Source organism: Copadichromis virginalis, linkage group LG13, assembly GCF_057382275.1.
Source record: "Copadichromis virginalis isolate Kocher_CV1m ecotype Utaka linkage group LG13, C_Virginalis_male_GT1.1, whole genome shotgun sequence".
NCBI lineage: Eukaryota > Metazoa > Chordata > Actinopteri > Cichliformes > Cichlidae > Copadichromis > Copadichromis virginalis.
Genome location: NC_140630.1, coordinates 6,593,278 through 6,612,593, shown reverse-complemented (window position 1 = coordinate 6,612,593; position 19,316 = coordinate 6,593,278). Strand labels below are relative to the sequence as shown.

Here is a 19,316-nt window from a genome sequence, read left to right as displayed (position 1 = left end):
CTCAGCAAAGTCCTTCTCATCTGAGGGTGACAGTCTGGGTTTTCTTTTGATGTGTACTTAACACACAATTGATTGTCTGTTTGTGATATTCCAATGCTAAATAATATTTAATATAGTGGGCTCTCCTGGATCACATATGCTTTTGTGACTGATGATACTAAATGTTTTAACTCATGTTAAAAAAAAAAGTATGATCAACTGGAAGTGCTCTTGTTACATTTAGAAGCGACAGCAGCTCAGGCAGGAAATGCCAACATTCTCCTGACTCAGTAACTGCAGAGTTTCAAATCTCCTCTGGCATTAACATCAGCACAAAAACAATCTGCCAGGACTTTCATGACATGAGTTTCAATGGCAGTTCCTGTGTGTGATGTGTAGGGGCCCCAGTAAACTTATTCTTGCCTAACCACTTGGAGAAAAAGTGTCAGAGCCTTGTTATATTGTGTTTAAAAAAGCACCGTGCCAAGGCTTATGCAAACAAGAATACAAATACAATTCTTATGTTCTCTTCCTTGATCAAAAACCTTGCATTCCTGTAGTCTCATGACAGCGAATGTCTCTACAGAGCAAATAAGTCTCCTTAAACTAATGAGACACGTAAACCTTTGAACCGCAAATTGTATTTTTTCCATTACTGTTTGTACTTATTAAGCTCTTAATTAGTGACCATGAGAGGTAACGATTGGCATTGTTCAAACCTTGCAATGAAGTGAAATCATTACCAAATTTCAAACTTTTTAATAGACAACCATTACCATGAGTAACATGTTTACATTTCCCTATGAAATCAGTGCAGCGTAATGTTAATTGAACATTTAATTCCAGCTCCACAGTTGTAATCAGGGTCTTGTAAAGTGGCACTTTATTGTGAGCTAATTACTGTGTCTTGGGAAATGTAAAAATCTAATTGAATGAGATTAACAGAAGCAAGGTTCACGTATATAGTTAAATCCAATCCTCACTACTTGAAACTGATCATCTGAGAGAAACTCTCTTGCTAAGTTGGCACATGTAAACACACATCCTCTGAACCACCCACATATACGCACACTGCAACTGTATGCAGTTTATGTGTCTGCACTTCATAATAGTCCATTAGCCTCCACTAAAAACACAAATTAGTTGAGATGAAGAAACAGACCCAATGGGGTTTAGAGCTAATATGAAGCCATAAAACACACAGGCACACACAGTTTCACTGAGCTTGTCAATAAAGAGGTTTAACTGGAATATTACTGTCTTTTCATAGCCATGTTATGCATCCAATTGTCTTCAAAAGCGCTTCTTTTTCTGTTTATGCTTTTAGATGGGTGCCTTGTAGAGTATTTTATGCATGTGCATTGGTGTAAGCCTGCACATGCACAGTTTGTGTGTCTGAGAGTAATGAAATGGATGAATGGTAAAAGGAAAAATGCAAAGTAGGAGAGGCTGGAGAGAAGTGACATATATTCTTTGGCCTGTGAGAGACAAAAAGACAGACAGGAGTTGGAGCAAGGTCACTGAGGTCATTAATTGCTCTTTTTATTTTTTGCTCCTTAGAGTAAAAAGCAGCAATTATTATGTGCCTCTTTTTCAAACACAAGCATGGGAAGAAAAGTAGAGAGCAAAGAAGTGTCATCAGAGTAATTTTGTTTTCAAATTGCAGAGGTCTGTGGGGAAAGCAAAAAAAAAAAAAAAGCAGTTTGTGCAATCCTTGACATTCTCATCAGACCGAAGCTCAGAAAAGAGGTGTTGCTCTTTTCTCTGAAGAGACCTTGAGAGACAAATTTCATTTTCTGTGTTTCAGAGTCTCTGCTGGTGTCTTCATGCATATGTTACTCTCAGATAACAGCTGAAATGCCCGCCATCTGTAATTGTAGTCTGGTGGCCTGCAGAGAAGACAGAAGTGTCAGCAGGGCATGCCAGCAAATTGCCAGAGTGGCTTTTTCCAGACTTTTTGTGAGTGGGTTTCTGTTTTAGTGTGTGCTTGTGGATATGTGTTTGTTTGGTGGTTATTTGACATTTAATTGTAAATGTGTTTATTTTGGTGGCATGGAGTGATTTCTCTTCTTCTGTTTACTTGGGATAGCTCTTTGACTTGTCTTCAGTTTTGTTTTTGTGCAGTGTTCATGATGATTACCCATCATCCAAGTAACAGTTCAGAAAATTAATATTAGAACAGGAACGATTAAACTACTCACCAAGTTTAATTTTAAAAACAGAAAGAATATATGGAAAGGACACTCAACAACTTAAATGTGTCTTATTTACAAGTGTATTTTTTTCTATATGGATGCTAAAGCATAAATGAAAACTCGTGGAGCAGTAAAACATTTTCAGGTGCTGGACCACACCTTGAAAGACACCCCCCCCACCCCCACCCCCTTTCTGGCTGCACATCTATGAATGGCTTCCTGCTGAACGTGTCAGATAATTGTCATCTCTGTGCCTCATCCTCCATCCCTATTTCTTAGTTCTCACCTCCTATTGGTAATACCAGAGGGCTCTGCCTGGCCCAGGAGTCATCGCTGATGCTCACAGTGCCCTATTAACACATTCAGCAAGCAGAGAGCAAGAAGAGTTTTTGCATAACTACCTGTATCTAGAAGTCTGCTTTTTGGGGGGCTTTTTATGCTCATAGCTGGCTCCTAATACAAGTAGGTTTTTTCTGTTTGCTAATCTTTTGTGCATATCATTTGGTGTGCTGGTATGGTCTGGTTTTTACCCCTTTTGTTCCATTTTGGAAACAACACTGATCAAATAAAACACTTAAGCTGTGGGCTGTAAAAACACACTTAGACGAGAGGCTGTGGGAAACTGCAATAAGTGACAATTCTCTGTGGGTTCATCACTGCAAGGAAGCCCAGTAAACACAGTCATTAAAATCTTGTGTATATGTCCTCACACTGCTCTGAACTCCAATTCTACTTTTGCACTGAGCTGATGTTACCTTGTCAGCTGGGTTTATGCTGCATTATAGACTTTGATTAGTGGGAATATACAGCCCTATGAAAAACCAAGTGCATCCCATCATAAACTTGTAGAAACAATTGTTTTGTATAAGACTTTAAAAGTCTCTCATACCTTTGTAGGGGAATTTTGACCCATCTTCTTTACAGCATTGCTGTAAGTCATTAAAATTTGTGTGTATTTGTTTATGCACAACACTCTTAAGGTCATCAGAGCATTTCAATCAGTTTCTTGATTCTGTTATAGATTTTCTAACATACCTGTCATGTTTGCCATGTGGCAGGCAAGAGATTGGACCCATATGCAGGACTTGCAGGACACAGGGGGAGGCACAGAGACATGACTGACAGGGAGACAGAAGGAACATGGAGAAAAGTTACTAGATGTGGAACATGTGGAAGACAAAGTAACAGAAACCTAAATTGTAGGAACTAAGAATATAACATAAGCAGAAAACAATAATGAGAATCAAAACCATGAATAACAATAATCAAGGAATATAAATTAATCCACAACCACAAAACACTGAGTCGCAGACCCAGTGCCATGACAGAACCTGGGATCATTGTCCTATTGCATGATCTAGTTTTGACAAACTTTAGCTTTCAGACTAATGTCCTTACAGTTGACTCTAATTAGTTTGCCATGCAGAGTTTATCATAAACTCAATAACTGCAACGTGCCCAGATCCCGTCGCTGCAAAACAAGCTCAAAACATCACACCTCCACCACTTGGCAGCAGGTATGAGGTCTTTGTGCCATCAATATGATATGCATTATGAGAAACATCTCCACTTTGCTTTTGTTTTTTCAAAGTGCTTTTTTCCAGAAGTCTTGAGGTTTTATTCAGATTCAAATTTGCAAACCGAAGTCATGCTGCCATGTTCTTCTTAGAAAAAAGAATCTTTCTCCTGGAAACACTTTCACACAAGCCAATTTTGTTCAGTCTTTTTCCAGTTGTGCTGTCATGAGCTTTAGTGTTTAACATGCTAACTGAAGCCTGAGAGTGTGAGGTGTAGCTCTTGGGTATTTCCCTGAGCATTGCACGGTCTGACCTTGGGGTGAAATTGCTGGGACAGCCACAACTGGGAAGATTGTGACATTCGTTTAATACACAGCTGAATGCTCTAGACCAGTACACTCATAAAACTTCTGCATTTATTGATATGCTTGCATTTGCTCAATTTGCTCAATTAACCAAGTGAATGTGATTAGCAACACCTGGCTACTACTTACCCATTTTATTCCCATGGAAGCAGTAAGGGTGTGTTTAGGTTTTTCACTGGACTGCGTAGAGTCCTGTGAAAACGTTCTTTCTTTTCCACATGACTGTAATGCTTTCTCACTGTTTATGTGACAAATAGAAGTGTTAAAGTTTGGCTACCAAGACTAAAGCTCCAGCGTGGCACCGTGATAGGATGCTATCCAGTTGTGTAATTTCCTTGCTATTAAATATTCCACAGTCAACTGTTAGTGGTATTATTAGTGGGTGCCCAGGGCCAAAGTGCACAGAGGTCATCAACTTTCTGCAGAATCAATCACTACAGACCTCCAAACTTCATGTGGCCTTCAGATTGGGTAAGATCTGAGCTTCATGGAATGGGTTTTCACAGTGGAGCAACCCCATCCAAGCCTTACATCACCAAGCACAATGCAAAGCATTGGATGCAGTGGTGTAAAGAATGCAGCCCTTGGACCCAAGAGCAGTGGATTCAGGTTCTCTGGAGTGATGAATCACAATTTTCTGTCTGGTGAGTTGGTTTGGAGGTTGCCAGGAGTAAGGTACTTATCTGACTGCTTTGTGCCAAGTGTAGTGGAGAGGGTGGAGAGGGGTGGAGGGGGTTGATATTCAGGAATTGGGCTCGGCTCCTTAGTTCCAGTGAAAAAAAACTCTTAATGCTCAAAGCTCAACCTGATAGAACACTTTGGGCTGAATTAGAACAGAGACTGCAAACCAGAATCTCTTGTCCAACATTAGTTTCTGACCTCCAAAATTCCCCAAAACACACTTAAACCTTGTGGAAAAGAGTTGATTCTGTACCTACAAGAGGTCATGGCTAAAGATGGGAGAAAATAAGGTCACTATATTTGCAAATATTTGCTGTGAGTTATAGGCTCAGACTTCAGACAGTGTTCTCAGCCTCAGGTTTTCATGCTCTTTGATATATCAATAAGAGGCACAGGAGTCCCATCAAACTTCGGTTCAAATCCTTTGATTATCGGTGGCTTAATAATGTCCAATTAACATGCATACACTTTACTGACAGGGCCATGTAGACATTAAGAAAAACAAAAGTTGATGTGATTTACAGAGTAAAACTGTGTTGTGTAACGCATTAAGAAAATAATGAAGATGCTGTCAAACAAAAACATCCTACTCTGATCTTTGTTTTTGCCCAGTGCATGTGCTGCTCTCCTGCACTGTTGGCTAAACATATTTGGGGTACTTTTCCTCTGCAGGCTTCCACAACTCCTGCCAGTTCAAAGAAAGTTGCCTTTTACAAAGGTGGCCCTTAGAGAGCTGGAAGCTAATGCTGTCTATTTCAAGCAGGGGCTAAACTGAAGGGCTGTGGAGCTGATATAGTATGGCATGAATAAGGGTGATTTTTTAAAATCTTTTAATAATTTAATTTAAAGCCAAATTGAAGTCCTAATAAGCATAAAACTGGAAATAAGTCTGCTGTTTCAATGAAACCACTAACATCTCAGAATAATTTATGCCATGTGTGCCAGAGTTTTCAGGGTTTTTCTTTCGTTACTGCTCTGCTCTGCTAACTGCTAAGCTATATGCAAGTACTGAGGAATATTTCACAGGAACAGTAATGTTCTGTTTTCACTGCAGCACATCCTCATTTTAGAGCTAAAAGTTTAAGAACAAACTTTTCTTGGCTTTCACTATTTTAACAATACTACCGTTGTTTCACTAAAACCGTTACTTTTTTTTTTATCAGTGTTAAACTATGTGCAACTGTCTTTTCTGTGAAACCTCCAACCATTTCTCCCAGTGAGTTTCTACACCCAGTACTTTCTGCAAAATAGGGAGCATGATGGTTTGACAGCCCAATTTTTCTTTGCAGCAAAAAGGTGATGGCCACCTGCCTGTACTCATTGAGTCATGCTGTTCTCCTAGAGCCACGATTGATCCGTGTGTAATACAGTCCTCGAGGGGAGCCATATTGCACCCTGAACCTGGGATATTATACTTAGGAGAGTTTTCTCACCATAAAGTATGACTTATCGCCAAACATCAAAACGAGTGAAAGCCTTTTCTACTGTGAAAAAAAGCAGCAAAAACGAAAATTATATCATCTAAACATTTATAAGCAGCTAATATCAAGTGTCTTGTAAAGAAGACAAAGGAAAATGCATGTGTGATCCAAAAGGACAAAGCATCCAATGTTAACAAAGCATACATTTAATGTCTATTTCAATCTTTGCACCTTTTTATTTGTCTTTCTCTGCTAGCTTGTGGCCACCAGAGATTAAGGTGCTTGTAAACCTGAACACTTTGGTGCTGATCTATTGCTGAGCTGATGGCTGCAGACGCAGCAAACAAGACATTTGGAACATAACAAAATTGTATATCTGATATAAATCATTGCCCTATATGTCAATGGGGACATTGTATTGGGGGGAAAAAATAAATTATGGTTACTCTGTGGGTTAGCACTGTGGCAAACTCAAACTCCAGGTGAGAAACGGATTGAATCATCGAGAGGAAGAGTCTGCAAATGGCTGCGCATAGCAGCAGAGCATCCAAATAGGGGATTGCTGCTGTGAAAATAACTCAGTTTGACTTTATGCCATCTTGTCCCGTCCCTAACACATCCATAAGTAATGAAATCTGTCTCTCCTGACACCCAGACTCATTTTAGACATAGGCTGTAGATATTGTTGTCATGTCACAACCCAGCGGGGGTGACTCATCGTCTACTTAACTCTAGAGTCTGGCTGAAAAACAAACTTTGCTGAAAAATGATTTCACCTTGTTTGCCAAATAGCTGTGAATTCGCACTGATTTGCTGTTGATTGATCAAGTAGAGATTAAATACCTTGCCGAGAGGCGCAGTCCACGCATTCATCTCTCTGAGGCGACTGCTGGTGGTTCAGCTCTCTCCCGGCACTTCAGTTTCTACATCTCTCTCCACAAAAGACCTGTTATCATCACAAAGGCACACACACGAAGGAAAAAGCCTTATTTCATTTATCAGTGCCTTGAGGATAATGATAGGAGAGAATTAGAGGACATATCTCCCCCTCTGTCTTTATTTCTTTGTCTGCTTCCCTGACAAGAGTTGTTTCTGACCTTAGCAACAACCTGCAGCAACCTGTTTCACAATCTGTCTCCCTTTACTGTATGTGTGTGTGTTTGTGTGTGTGAGTGAGTGTGTGTCTCCATCCCTCTCAGCCCTCTGCTATTACCGCTAACTACTCCAGGCCACAGTACTTCAGGTATTGATTTTTCCCCTTGTTCATTCTATCTCTCTATCCCCTTAAAACCACTCCCTTGAGATGGTGTGTGTGTGTGAGAGAGAGAAAACGTGTGCTTTCAAACAGGTTTTGTTGTGTGGACCACTTTTAGTTTAAGAACACACTTTCTGGTCACTTTCTAAACTACATTTGGCTTCTTGTTTTTGGCCAAGCATCTGCCCCTCTTTTTGACATGGATGTTTGGATGGATGTGTATTTTTCTAGTTCAGCTGTGAAATCTCACTAATCTTGAATAAATTTCCATTCGCAGAGGTCCTCGCAGGTTTTGAAATGCAAATATGTGATTTTATGAAGGTACATGGAAAATCACATACATAAAAACATCTTTCTTTGGGTTAAATGGTACAATTATTCAAACCATCTGAGTTTGAATTTGCTGTGTATGTGTGAAGACACACTTAAAGCAAACATGTTTATTTTACTTTTGGTAAAAAAAAATAAGTGTGCAAAAAGGCTTGAACCACTCTCATTTCTTTATATTTTTCTAGGAAAATAAGAGATAGATTCAGATGTTTACTGAAATATACAGCTGTAATCAGACATACAAATGCAGCATAAATGACAAAAACAAGCTTGGCAGTCAATATTTGGTATGTCCACCTTTATTCTTTAACACATTTGACACAGCCTGAACTCCTTTAAGCAAAGCTAATTTAAGTGGCTTCAGGAATAGTTCTCCAGACTTCGTGAAGGACATCACAAGGTTCTTCGGATGTTGGCTGATTTTTGTTGTCAGTTGTCAAGATGATTCCACACTGTTTTAATAATGTTGGCCAATCCATGACTGAGTGTTTTATTGTGTGTTTTTCTGTCCGAGTATGCTTGTAGTGCATTGGCAGTGTGTTTGGGATCATTGTAATGTTGAAAAACGTGGCCACTGGTAATCAGACACTTTCCAGATGGCATTGCATTGCGGATCAAAATCTGATGGTACTTTTCTGAACCACAACCATCAAAACCGAACCAAAAACCTGTTGCTGCTGATTTTCAGTTCAGTTCTTGTGTAATCCGGTATACTCTCTGGGGATCTTGCCCTTTGGCCGCGAGGGTTCTGACTGGGGCATCCCTCCTTCTTCTGGTGTGGGCACACAGTTGTCATTGAGATGTGTATCCTTGGGTCTTCAGTACTGTCTTGGGCTGCAGATGGCCTGAGCCCCCTGGGTCTTTCTCCATGTCTCTGGCTCCTGGTGGGCTTTGTTGCGCCTTCACACCCTTATTATCAAGTATTTCATCACAAACACACACACACACACACAGCAAGACTGTTGGTTAGTGCATGTATTTTTTTTTCACTTTTCAGGTGCTTTTCTTTTGATGTGTTTTCTTACAGGTCCTCTTGTTATTATATTTTTACCTATTTTACCCCTTTTTCCTTGCTATTTTTCTTCAACTCTGACGTTGCCGTGTTACAAGTGCACTCATGTGAATAATAATAATAGAAATCAATAAAGAAAGAAAGAAAAGAAAAGGACAAACACAACAAGAGGAGCCTACAGAGAATCTATGGAGCTCATCTTTGAAGAGCAAATATGCTTAGCACAATGATGCATTCAAATCCTGATTCTGACTCTGCAAAATCTGCCGGTCTCGACCAATGACTGTACAGGTTACAAAAAGACTACAATATGTACAAGGAAGTCTGAATAAAAGGTGACTCAAGACTTTTTTTCCAATTTTATAATAACTAGCTAAAATACGTATACATGGATTGTTTGTACAATAATGTTGAATTGAACTTGAAATGAGTTACTATTTCATGTAATGACATAAAATGTCCAGAAGATGGAGGCAGAGGGCTTTGTTTTGTGTTATGTGGTAGGCGTGAGTCATGGGTTGAAGGAGAGGGTGGGTTTACATCAAGGTTCTTATCTGCTCTCTTTTTTTTTTCATGGTGGTGATCGACAGGCTGAAAGTTGAGGTCAGGCAGGTCACAAACGACAATGTGATCTGTAATGAGAGTAGCGAGCAGGTTGAAGGGCCCTGGAGAGGTCGAGATGTGCTCAGGAGAGAAGGTGAATGAAAGCCAGTAGCAGCAACACAGAATACATGTGTATGAATGGTGAAAGGTAAAGCTACAAGTAGTAGAGACAATGAAGGTGGATGAGTTTAAAAACCTGGACTCAACCATCCAAAGCACCAGACAGTGCACCACAAGAAAGGTGAAGAAGAAGTGCAGGTGGAGTAGGTGGAGGTGAGTGTCAGGGCTCATTTGAGACAGAATGACTGCAAAAAAAGAGAAAGGGAAAGCCTGGAAGATGGTAGGGAGAGCTGCTAAGATGTATGGCTTGGATACAGCAGCATTAACCAAAATAAAAACAGGAAGCTAAGCTGGAGGTATCAAATCCCCAAAGCTGAAGATGTTTAGGTTTTCAGTGGAAATGAGCTCTATGGAAAAGATGAGAAATGAAAAATCTGGACATAGACCTCTGATGTTGGAGTCAGTCTTCCAGTTTTGAGGTTACAAGTTCTAATGCTTCTATTTATACTGAAATCAGTTTGCACTTTGCATCATCATTATCATCATCATCCTTACCTCGTAAATCTGCTCGTTTTAGCAGCAGGAAAGTGTCGGGGTAAAATCAAACATCTTTGGAGCAACTGACAGGGTTTGAATTCCTGCTCAGAGTATGCAGAGTATGGGGGCGGCAGGCGAATAAGAATTCTGTAGTAGTTTCGCTATCCTCTGGGGGGCAGTAAAGCGCTTTAAAGGCACATCTGACAAAATAACATTAAAAGAAGAAGCTTCTTCCTGGAGGGAATTTTTGTTTGGTAATATCAGTCTGCGTGAATTTTGAGACACCGAAACACGCAGTTTTGGTTTATGGAGTAATATATTGTGCACTTTCTTAAACTGTAAGATTTTTTACTCATTCTGTTCAAGAAAAGGCAGGCGGTGTGTTTTTACCTGTTGGCACTTTTTGAACGGAACATGTAGGGAAAAGTCGATGATTGTAGTTGTAAGTTGGCTAATAAGGATAACGTTACTAACTGTTGGAGAGAAAGAAATTAGACATGAAACATTAGCCCGCAGCTTTGTAACCTGAAATGTGTAGTTAGATCTGTAGGGATTTCACGGTTTTTAAAACGGAAGGGCAGTTAAGTTACCCAACAGTATTTTAAAATGTTAAAGTTGATCTTAAATCTGCAGTGTTGACTTGGAAAAGTAGAGCCAATCAACACAACATATATCAACATTTGCTGTAGTGCATATTTACAGTGTTTTGTGTTTCGTTAATACTGTCACTTATTTTTGTTCCTCCTTTCATTGTCTTAGGAAAGTAATGAGTGGACAGGATTCCAGGAGAGGCTCTTCTAGAGGAGGCAGGGGAGGATGGAGAGGAGGGAGTGGAAGTGGTGGTGGCGGCGGTGGATGGAGAGGAGGGAGTGGAAGTGGTGGCGGTGGATGGAGAGGAGGAGGTAGTGGTGGTGGTGGTGGTGGATGGAGAGGACGAGGTAGTGGTGGAGGATGGAGAGGTAGACCATGGAGAGGAGGATCCGGAGGAGGTTGGAGAGGTGGAGCAGGAAACCATACCTACAGAGCGCAGAGAGGTGAGTTTCTGACAGTGTTTTTTTTGTAAGAAACCATTAGTAGAACTATATTTTTCTTTTTCTATTGAAAAAAGACGAGGTGAATACATGCTACATATTAGAGTTACTGCTTTGTCTAAAAAAAACCACACATTTGTGGTTGTGCAATGAATGAACAGCTGCAACAAAATAACCAACTGCTCAACTGTCTCTTCAGTCCTTTGTCAAACTACTCTTGATGCATTGTGTCCGTACAAAGGATGGACACTCTACTTCACAGATGGTATGTGTGCATTAATGGGTCCCTGTCACACTGTTACAATGGAAACTTTAGAAAGACGTCACATTTAATAGTCAGGATTATCTGTCTTTGTCTGTGCCCGTAATCTCCATGTCTTTTTATGTCCAGGATTTATAGAGAGTGGACCTAATGTGGAGAAAATCAAAGTGTTTGAGAAATATTTCACTTCCAGGATTCATCTGTTTGACAAGGTTCGTCAGATGAGCTCAGTGCACAACACACTGGCTCTTTAAGTTATCATTTGTCACAGCAATGGCACTACTTGGTGGCATCCTACTAAGAGACTTAATATGTTTTTGTTCCTTTAATTTCTCATCCATCTATATTATTTTCTTTGTCTGTTTCCATGTCACTTAAAGTGAACTTTGTTTTTGTGTACAGGATGAAATTGAGCGTCAGGGAAGTGTCCTGGTTGATTATGCTGACTTGATTGCAGACAAAACTGTGCGTCAGGCACTTCCTGACATAGTCACACAACTGAAACAACAACCAGAGGTGATGCTGAACTGTTTGGGACTGGCTATTCACCAGGTACACGCACAAAAGACCCTACCACACATTTTATGCTAGCGGGATGTTACAGTCTTAATGATGTTCATATTATAACAAATGCTCAAATTCTCAGTCTCTCTCAATCTAAAAACCCCAAACCCTGACTGAAAACTGTCTGCACATCATTCAGGTGTTGACTCTGGATTTGGAGAAGCAAGCTGCTGAGCTGCAAGAGGAAGAGTTTCCTGTTGCTACACCAGTCATCAATATTCCCCATATTAGTGCGAGGTATTTCATTCGGTGAAGAATGAGTTGTTTTCTTGACAGCCACTTTGAATGACAATAAATACGGATGACTGCATTTGTGTAAATTACCTGCAGGCTCTATAACTATGAGCCACTGACTCCACTGCGAATGTTACGTGCCAGTGTGTTTGGCCGGCTAGTTTGTGTGAAGGGAACAGTGGTGAGAGTGAGCAGTATTAGACCGCTATGCACCAGGTTGGCCTTCAGGTGTCGGACCTGCTCGACCACACTGTCTCTAGCTCTGCAGCATGGGAAATACACTACACCTACCAAAGTATGTACACGCACACTTATACGCTAACTTTTTTCTGCAACTTTCTTCCTGTACATAAAGGCTGTAAGTTAAATTGTATGCATGCATATGGCGTTCTTGTCAGCATTCACACATCTCTTGTTTGTGTTTTATCACCTAGTGCGGAAAGCCAGACTGTCGCAGTCATATCTTCATCCCCATCCGCAATTCTCCTCTTACACAGACTGTAGACTGGCAGATCATCAAGTGAGTATATCATGTACAGTGAAAAACTACAGTAAGACATAGCTAACAAAAATGGTTGTTGCAGTTGTTATTTGAGAGCGGGAAAGGATGCCATGTACTGATATCTACTGATATTTAACAAATTTCCCACCTGTGGGACTAATAAAGGTTATCTTATCTAAATGTACATGTAAAAATGCATGAAAGCTCCTCCAAAGAAAAGCCTTTCTGTTGCATGTATTTTTGAGGTATATACAGCATGTCCGTAAACTACTCTGTTGCCGGTCCATATTATAATCACCCTAACCCCAGGTCACTTACATTTAATTTTAAGTTGATTCATGAAGAATCTTTGTATGTAAGTTATCAGTCATTTATATTAAGGGACTTTACCTTTTGTTTTTTTGCTTGTATTATTTAGTGTGTACCCTTTACTGTGCATATGTGTGTAGTTTTCATGTGTCACTCTGGACATTGTGCTTTATCAGCAGTTCACAGATATGAAGTATTGTCCTTAAAGGTCACATCTCGTGTAAATAACCTTTGTCATGAATCCCTGATCAATTGAATTTGAATTATTTTGTGCCACTTCAGGGTGCAGGAGTTGATAAGTGGAGAGCAGAGGGAGACTGGACGAATCCCACGGACAGTGGAGTGTCACCTGACCTCTGACCTCTGTGACAGCTGTGTACCTGGAGACACTGTTACTGTGACAGGGATAGTGAGAGTTAGCAATGATGGTACAAAAACACACATTCTGATCATTGTGAAAAGTTAAGCCAAAGAAATACCGGTGCAGTCTCTAATTCTAAATGTGTAGTGAATTATAAAAAATGTCTCAACTAAATCAAGCATTTATTCAACAAAAACTCTAAGCCTTTGAAGTTGGAGTTTGCTGGAAGAAGTGCCCTCCTACTTAGACATCAAATATAGTTTGACTGTGCTTTTTAGGTCCAGGCAGTTCTAGAGGAAATAAGGATCAGTGTATGTTCCTCCTCTACATTGAAGCTACTTCTGTCAGCAATACAAAAGGTATTCTCTTTGAGACCTTCACATTTATATTAATAGGCTTTAGTCTTTTAAGTATTTAATGAACTGGAACTTTTTCTAAATATTTAGGCAAGCAGTCCAAGATGGGAGGTCAAGGTTCAAGCGGGACAGTTGAAGATCGCTGTGGTGGGGAAGAGTTCAGTCTGAAGGAACTGTATGCTATTCAGGAGATCCAGTCACAGCCTGACTTGCTGCGACTTATAGTGCAGTAAGATGATTACTTACTGCATTTAATGCAGCTACCTAGTTTCATGTAGTATTGTTCTAAGAGTTATCGCAGCATCTATTTATTAAATTTTTGTCCAAACAATGGTGTTTGAATGGTATGGCGATGAGTCAATTTTAACAATTTAATCTCAAGTTATCTAGTTAGCTTGATTATTTATTTTATTTTTGTCAGGATTTAGAACTATAAAATTCTTCAGTCATCCAAAAATGTACTTTTTGATGATGATGGCATGCTACTACTGCACATCAACATATTTTAACTAATTGCGTCCACTTGTTTTTACAGCTCTTTGTGTCCTGTCATCTACGGCCATCTGGTGAGTTCCGCAAGACTGAGTACACTAACAAGCTTTTCATTAGAAATTACTACTTCTTTCCCGTCAGGGCTCACATCAGCGGATCGTCTAACTCCATCTCATCCTATCACTAATATCATCCTCTGTCATCCCATCTGTTTGTCCTCCTTTGCTATATTCATGATCTATCTCCATGATCTTCCTCCTTTGCTCCTGCCTGGCAGCTCCATATTCGGTATCCATCCAGTGTATCTACTCTCTCTTCCCTGTCCAAAAGATCTCAACCTTACCCCTCTAACTTTATCTCCAAAGTGTTTGACCTGAGATGTGTCACTGATATATTCATTTCTACTCCTGTCCATACTGATCACTCCCAATGAAAACCCAAACCCCTTTGGCTCTGCCTTTCTCTGTCATGGTCTCCAAACCATACATTATAGTTCAAAGTAGTTTTCACTACAACTTGTAAACCTTGCCTTTCACTCTTGCTGCTGTCCTTCTGTCACAAATCAGCCCTGACTCCATCCACTCCACCCTGCCTGCACTCTCTTCTTCACCTCTCTTGTACTCTGTCCATTGCTTCGGATAGTTGACCCGAGGTATTTAAACTCATCTGCTTTAACTACCTCTACTTTTATCAGTTTCACTGCTGCTAATGAGGTCTTACTTGCAATGCTAAAGTTTAGTCTAACATCTTATGTCTCGTGTAATTCTTGTGTCTTTGTGTATCTGCAGCTGGTGAAAGCTGCCCTTGCTTTGGTTTTGTTTGGAGGCAGACAGAAACAAACAGGCAAGAATAGCATTCCAGTGAGAGCAGACCCCCACATCCTAATAGTGGGAGACCCCGGACTGGGAAAGAGTCAGATGTTACAGGTAACTTAGAGGACTTTGCGTAGAGAAATGAATACTAATGTCATGTCAACAGCGCTATGTTGATGACTCATAAGCTGAGACTGTGTATTGTGCTGTGTATTTCCTTTTTGAAACTTTGATATGTTCTTCTTCGACCTAGTACTATGCTCTACGTTTGTCTTTTACTCTGCATAGGCAGTGTGTAACGTGGCTCCCAGGGGTATCTATGTTTGTGGCAACAGTACCAGCACCACAGGTACAATGTGTTAAAGTAGAAAACTTCTTAACTAATTTGTTATACAGTAGTCATTAAGTATTTGGTTAAATATAGTCAAATTAGCAATGTGATCTTTACAGTTTTTCTGTTTTTCTTTAGGACTCACAGTAAGTTTATCTCGAGATGCAGGAACAGGGGATTATGCTCTGGAGGCCGGTGCTTTGGTTTTGGCAGACCAAGGTGGGAAATTTGTTTTTAAGCATATTTTAATGTGCTGTGAACATAAAACATTGCGACCTGTTCTAGTGGCTTTGAGGTAATTGCACTTTGGTATCTAGCCATATTTCTTAAAAAAACATGTATAAAGTATTATTTATATTTCTTTTAACTTCACAGCATCTTCCACAAAGTATTCCTCCACTGCTTTGACCACTTTCACTTAGTTTGCCAGGCTCAAATTATCAGACAAGCCTTTCAGCCTGCAGGGGAATCTTTTTGCTTCACATGTGTCACAGTTAGTTGCTTGCGTTTCTTTTTTACTTGTTTATTTAGGTCTTTGCTGCATTGATGAGTTTGACAAGATGGGCAACCAGCAGCAGGCTCTGCTAGAAGCAATGGAGCAACAATCTGTGAGTCTGGCGAAGGCTGGTATAGTTTCCTCTCTGCCTGCTAGAACCTCAGTTGTGGCTGCTGCAAACCCAGTTGGAGGACATTACAACAGAGGCAAAACAGTCTCTGAAAATCTGAAGTAAGTTAAAGATGGAGGATACAGCAGATTGTATAGTATGTGACTTGTATTTACATTTGTGTACTCTTTTTCTGTATAGAATGGGATCAGCTCTCCTCTCTCGTTTTGATGTTGTTTTCCTGCTCCTGGACATCCCAGACGAGTCACATGACCGCCAGCTGTCGGAGCATGTCATGGCGAATAGGTCCGGGAGAGGCAGAACCAGCAGTGCCACAGTTACCAGAAATAACACTGAATTACAGACCTCAATCCTATTAGAGCACTCTGACATGCCACTGTCCGAACGTTTGCAGGTAAAGATGCGCTGTCTGCTCTCAGCGCACACGGATCACAATGATATCACACAAAAGCAATTGTTTTCAGGCATTAAGTGTATATTTTTCTAGATCCCTGCAGGTGAAAGTATAGACCCCATTCCAACGTGCCTTTTAAGAAAGTACATCAGCTACGCTCGTCAGTATGTCCGTCCCAAACTCTCTCCTGAAGCAGCACAAATCCTTCAGGAGTTCTACCTGTCACTGAGAGCTCAGGCAAACCCTACTGATGCCACACCAATCACCACACGACAGCTGGAGTCATTAATTAGACTAACTGAGGTAGGTTTGGATAGCGGTGCATTCTCTCAACACACCTGGCAAAATGTGATGGATGAATACACAAAGTAAAAATACAGTTTTGGGGAACAGAAGGGATCAGTTTCCTGCTGGTGTCTCATGGTAGCTGTTTTTGTGTAGGCAAGAGTCAAGTTGGAGCTGAGAGAAACAGCCACTAAGAGTGATGCTGAGGATGTTGTTGAGATCATGAAACACAGGTAAGCCGAACAATCGATGCTCACAGCTTGTAGGCAATAGCATTTATAAATGTAGGAAAATGAAATGCGTTTTCTGTCCTTTCAGTTAGCTGCTGCCTTTGATGACACATTACCTCATTTGAAGTATTGATCAATTGCTCCAAGGTGCCAGGAGCAACACCATTATAGCGCAATAGTTGTGAGGGCTCTAAGCATAAAAGTAAAAATAAAAATCATTGCTCAACACTTGTACCTCTTATGTCGTGGTTTGTGCTTGTTAACTAGCTGATTAAAGCCAAGCCTTTCCACCATGTTACTGCATCAGTAATTTGCATCCACCATTTGCTTATTGTCATATGGACAATATTGGACTAATGTAACCCTCTCCATCCATAATAGTGTCATGTGGAGCGGAGCTAGCAATGCTCAGTTGAGTCATCTGTTTGCTCTTGAGTTCCACATCGCCAGCTGCTCCTCCTCCTTTGCAGTCTGGTTGTTCTCAATGGTGTTTTTGCCTCAAACACATTTGTTGTTTCCACCAGTTTTCTTGCATATTTTGCAAAGTACTGTGCTTTGTTGGAGGTTGTTGAAGTAGCTCCCTTTCTAGGAACTAAATTGTAATAGAAGACTGAAACAGCTCTTACAGTCAGACATGCTTGGACTTGTTTCACTGGGGAACATAAATACATGGTGTTGCTATTGCAGGGATACGGTATACAACACTTTAATATCACAGAAAATACATACTAGTAATAATGTGCACAGTATGATAGGCCAAAGCCAACTCTAAGATGATAAGTGTTAATATTTTTGTTAAATAATATTCACAATATTAATACGTCTGAATTGCTCACACCTGCATGTAAATTTCTCTCTCCTTCGTTTTGTGGGTCTTGTTTTTCAGTCTGGCCAACACGTATTCAGATGGTCTCGGCAATCTGGACTTTGAGCGCTCTCAGCTCGGGTCTGGTATGAGTCAGCGCAGTGCTGCAAAACGACTGGTCAATGCACTGCACCAGCACGCTCAGAGGACCGGTCAGAAGCAGTTCGACGTACAGACGCTTCGATCCATTGCCGACAGAGTGAACGTTAAGGTGAAAGCACTGAAATATAAAATAATAAATAATAAAAATACTGTGTCTGATTTACAGTATAAAGCAAAGACACAAACATTAATAGTGTTCTCTCACCATTTGTGAGCAATTACTTTGGATGTCATCATGATACAAAAACTTTATTAAAGGAAAATAGGAAAAAGGTATCGACTTGTTTAAGCTCTTTGTGAATAAAAATGCAAAAACAAACATTAGAAAAGCATGTGGAAGATTTAAAGATATACAGACACTGCTTTAGCCAATATGTAGACCACATCAGCAAGGGTTAGAACTCTTGATTATCCCAAAATGAAATAAAACTCCAACTCTAAATGTTTTATCAAACACAGCACATCTTTAATGGTGCCTTACTGACTGAAATCGGTCAGATATTGTGTACAATACTTTTGATTTTTACACAAAGCTTTGTACCTAATATAGAGAAGATTTTCCAAAACCTTTATATTTTGCCTTTTGTAACTATACACAGGTTGGCTTCCCCCTCCTCACCACAAACCTTAGTGATTTCATACTTAAACATGAATGAAAACGATATGCTCAATTGCATTAAATGTATAATTCTTAATTATATTAAGTCAATCATTAATTCTTTCTAGGTGATGGATTTCGAAGGCCTTTTGAGTTCCCTGAATGAACAAGGTTTTCTGCTGAAGAAAGGGCCCAAGCTGTACCAACTGCAAACAATCTAACTTCTTACAGCTTTCACAGGCTCAAACCTGCAGACTTTATCAAAAGGTCGATCATTGGACCATGTTCTGTAAAAAGCAAAAGAAATGGAGACTGCAGTTTGACCATTAGAAGAGATAGAAAAAACCACGAACAACAAAAACAAGGCTGAAAAAAAAAAGGAAATACTGAAACTTGATCTTTACCGCTACCACAGCTTCTTGTAAAGACAATATCCCACTAACCAGAGAAATGTTAGACTTGAGATTGATATATTGTCTTAACATTTCATTCATAATCCAGATAAAGATAGATTTTCAGAACCGGGCAACCCTTAGTTTAAGCAAAGTTGCAAATTTTGCCTTTAAGTTACACAACTTTGTCTAAACTGAATATGAAAGAAAACTGATTACTTACCATTTTTTTCTACAAATACTTAAAGAATACTTCAGAAGAATGAACATAATATGTATATGATGTTTATGTAAGCTTGTCTGTGGTTATATTTTAGAGAAGGCACTAATATAACCCCGTCAACCCATAATAGTGTCATAATAAGCTGCCCTTGTATTATAAAATTTCTTATTTTTCTGAAAGATTGACTTCAGTATTGGGTGTCCTGTTGGATGTATAGTATTTGCTTTTCATTTTTGTCTTAAACATACGTTCATGGTTACGTTCTGTCTCTCTGCGGTGCACTTTATTAAATGATGTGGAACAATCAGCCTTTTGTTTGTTGTTGTTTTTTGTTTTGTTTTTACAAAAAGGGAGGTAGTGAAAATGCTTTTAATTTGTAATTCAAAAGACTA

The 19,316-nt window shown here is 39.8% G+C and overlaps 1 protein-coding gene across 4 annotated transcripts; it reads left to right on the top strand.

The window, feature by feature from the left end:
- The first annotated feature begins 9,035 nt into the window (after positions 1–9,035).
- On the top strand, positions 9,036–19,231 carry mcm8 (minichromosome maintenance 8 homologous recombination repair factor). Of its 4 annotated transcripts, XM_085477058.1 has the most exons (22): positions 9,036–9,090; positions 9,346–9,452; positions 10,715–10,989; positions 11,186–11,251; positions 11,378–11,460; positions 11,651–11,800; positions 11,952–12,049; positions 12,143–12,341; positions 12,481–12,566; positions 13,140–13,285; positions 13,497–13,577; positions 13,665–13,803; positions 14,110–14,140; positions 14,855–14,992; positions 15,167–15,227; positions 15,348–15,428; positions 15,741–15,936; positions 16,016–16,229; positions 16,323–16,532; positions 16,671–16,747; positions 17,631–17,820; positions 18,438–19,231. In XM_085477058.1, exons 3-22 carry the CDS (start codon positions 10,722–10,724, stop codon positions 18,528–18,530), a joined length of 2,607 nt encoding a protein of 868 aa, XP_085333184.1. In that variant the 5' UTR covers positions 9,036–9,090; positions 9,346–9,452; positions 10,715–10,721; the 3' UTR covers positions 18,531–19,231. The 4 variants fall into 4 exon arrangements, with proteins under 4 accessions (XP_085333184.1, XP_085333183.1, XP_085333181.1 ...); XM_085477057.1 differs by lacking the exons at positions 9,036–9,090; positions 9,346–9,452 and adding an exon at positions 10,166–10,293; XM_085477055.1 differs by lacking the exons at positions 9,036–9,090; positions 9,346–9,452 and adding an exon at positions 10,166–10,371.
- The last annotated feature ends 85 nt before the right edge of the window (positions 19,232–19,316 follow it).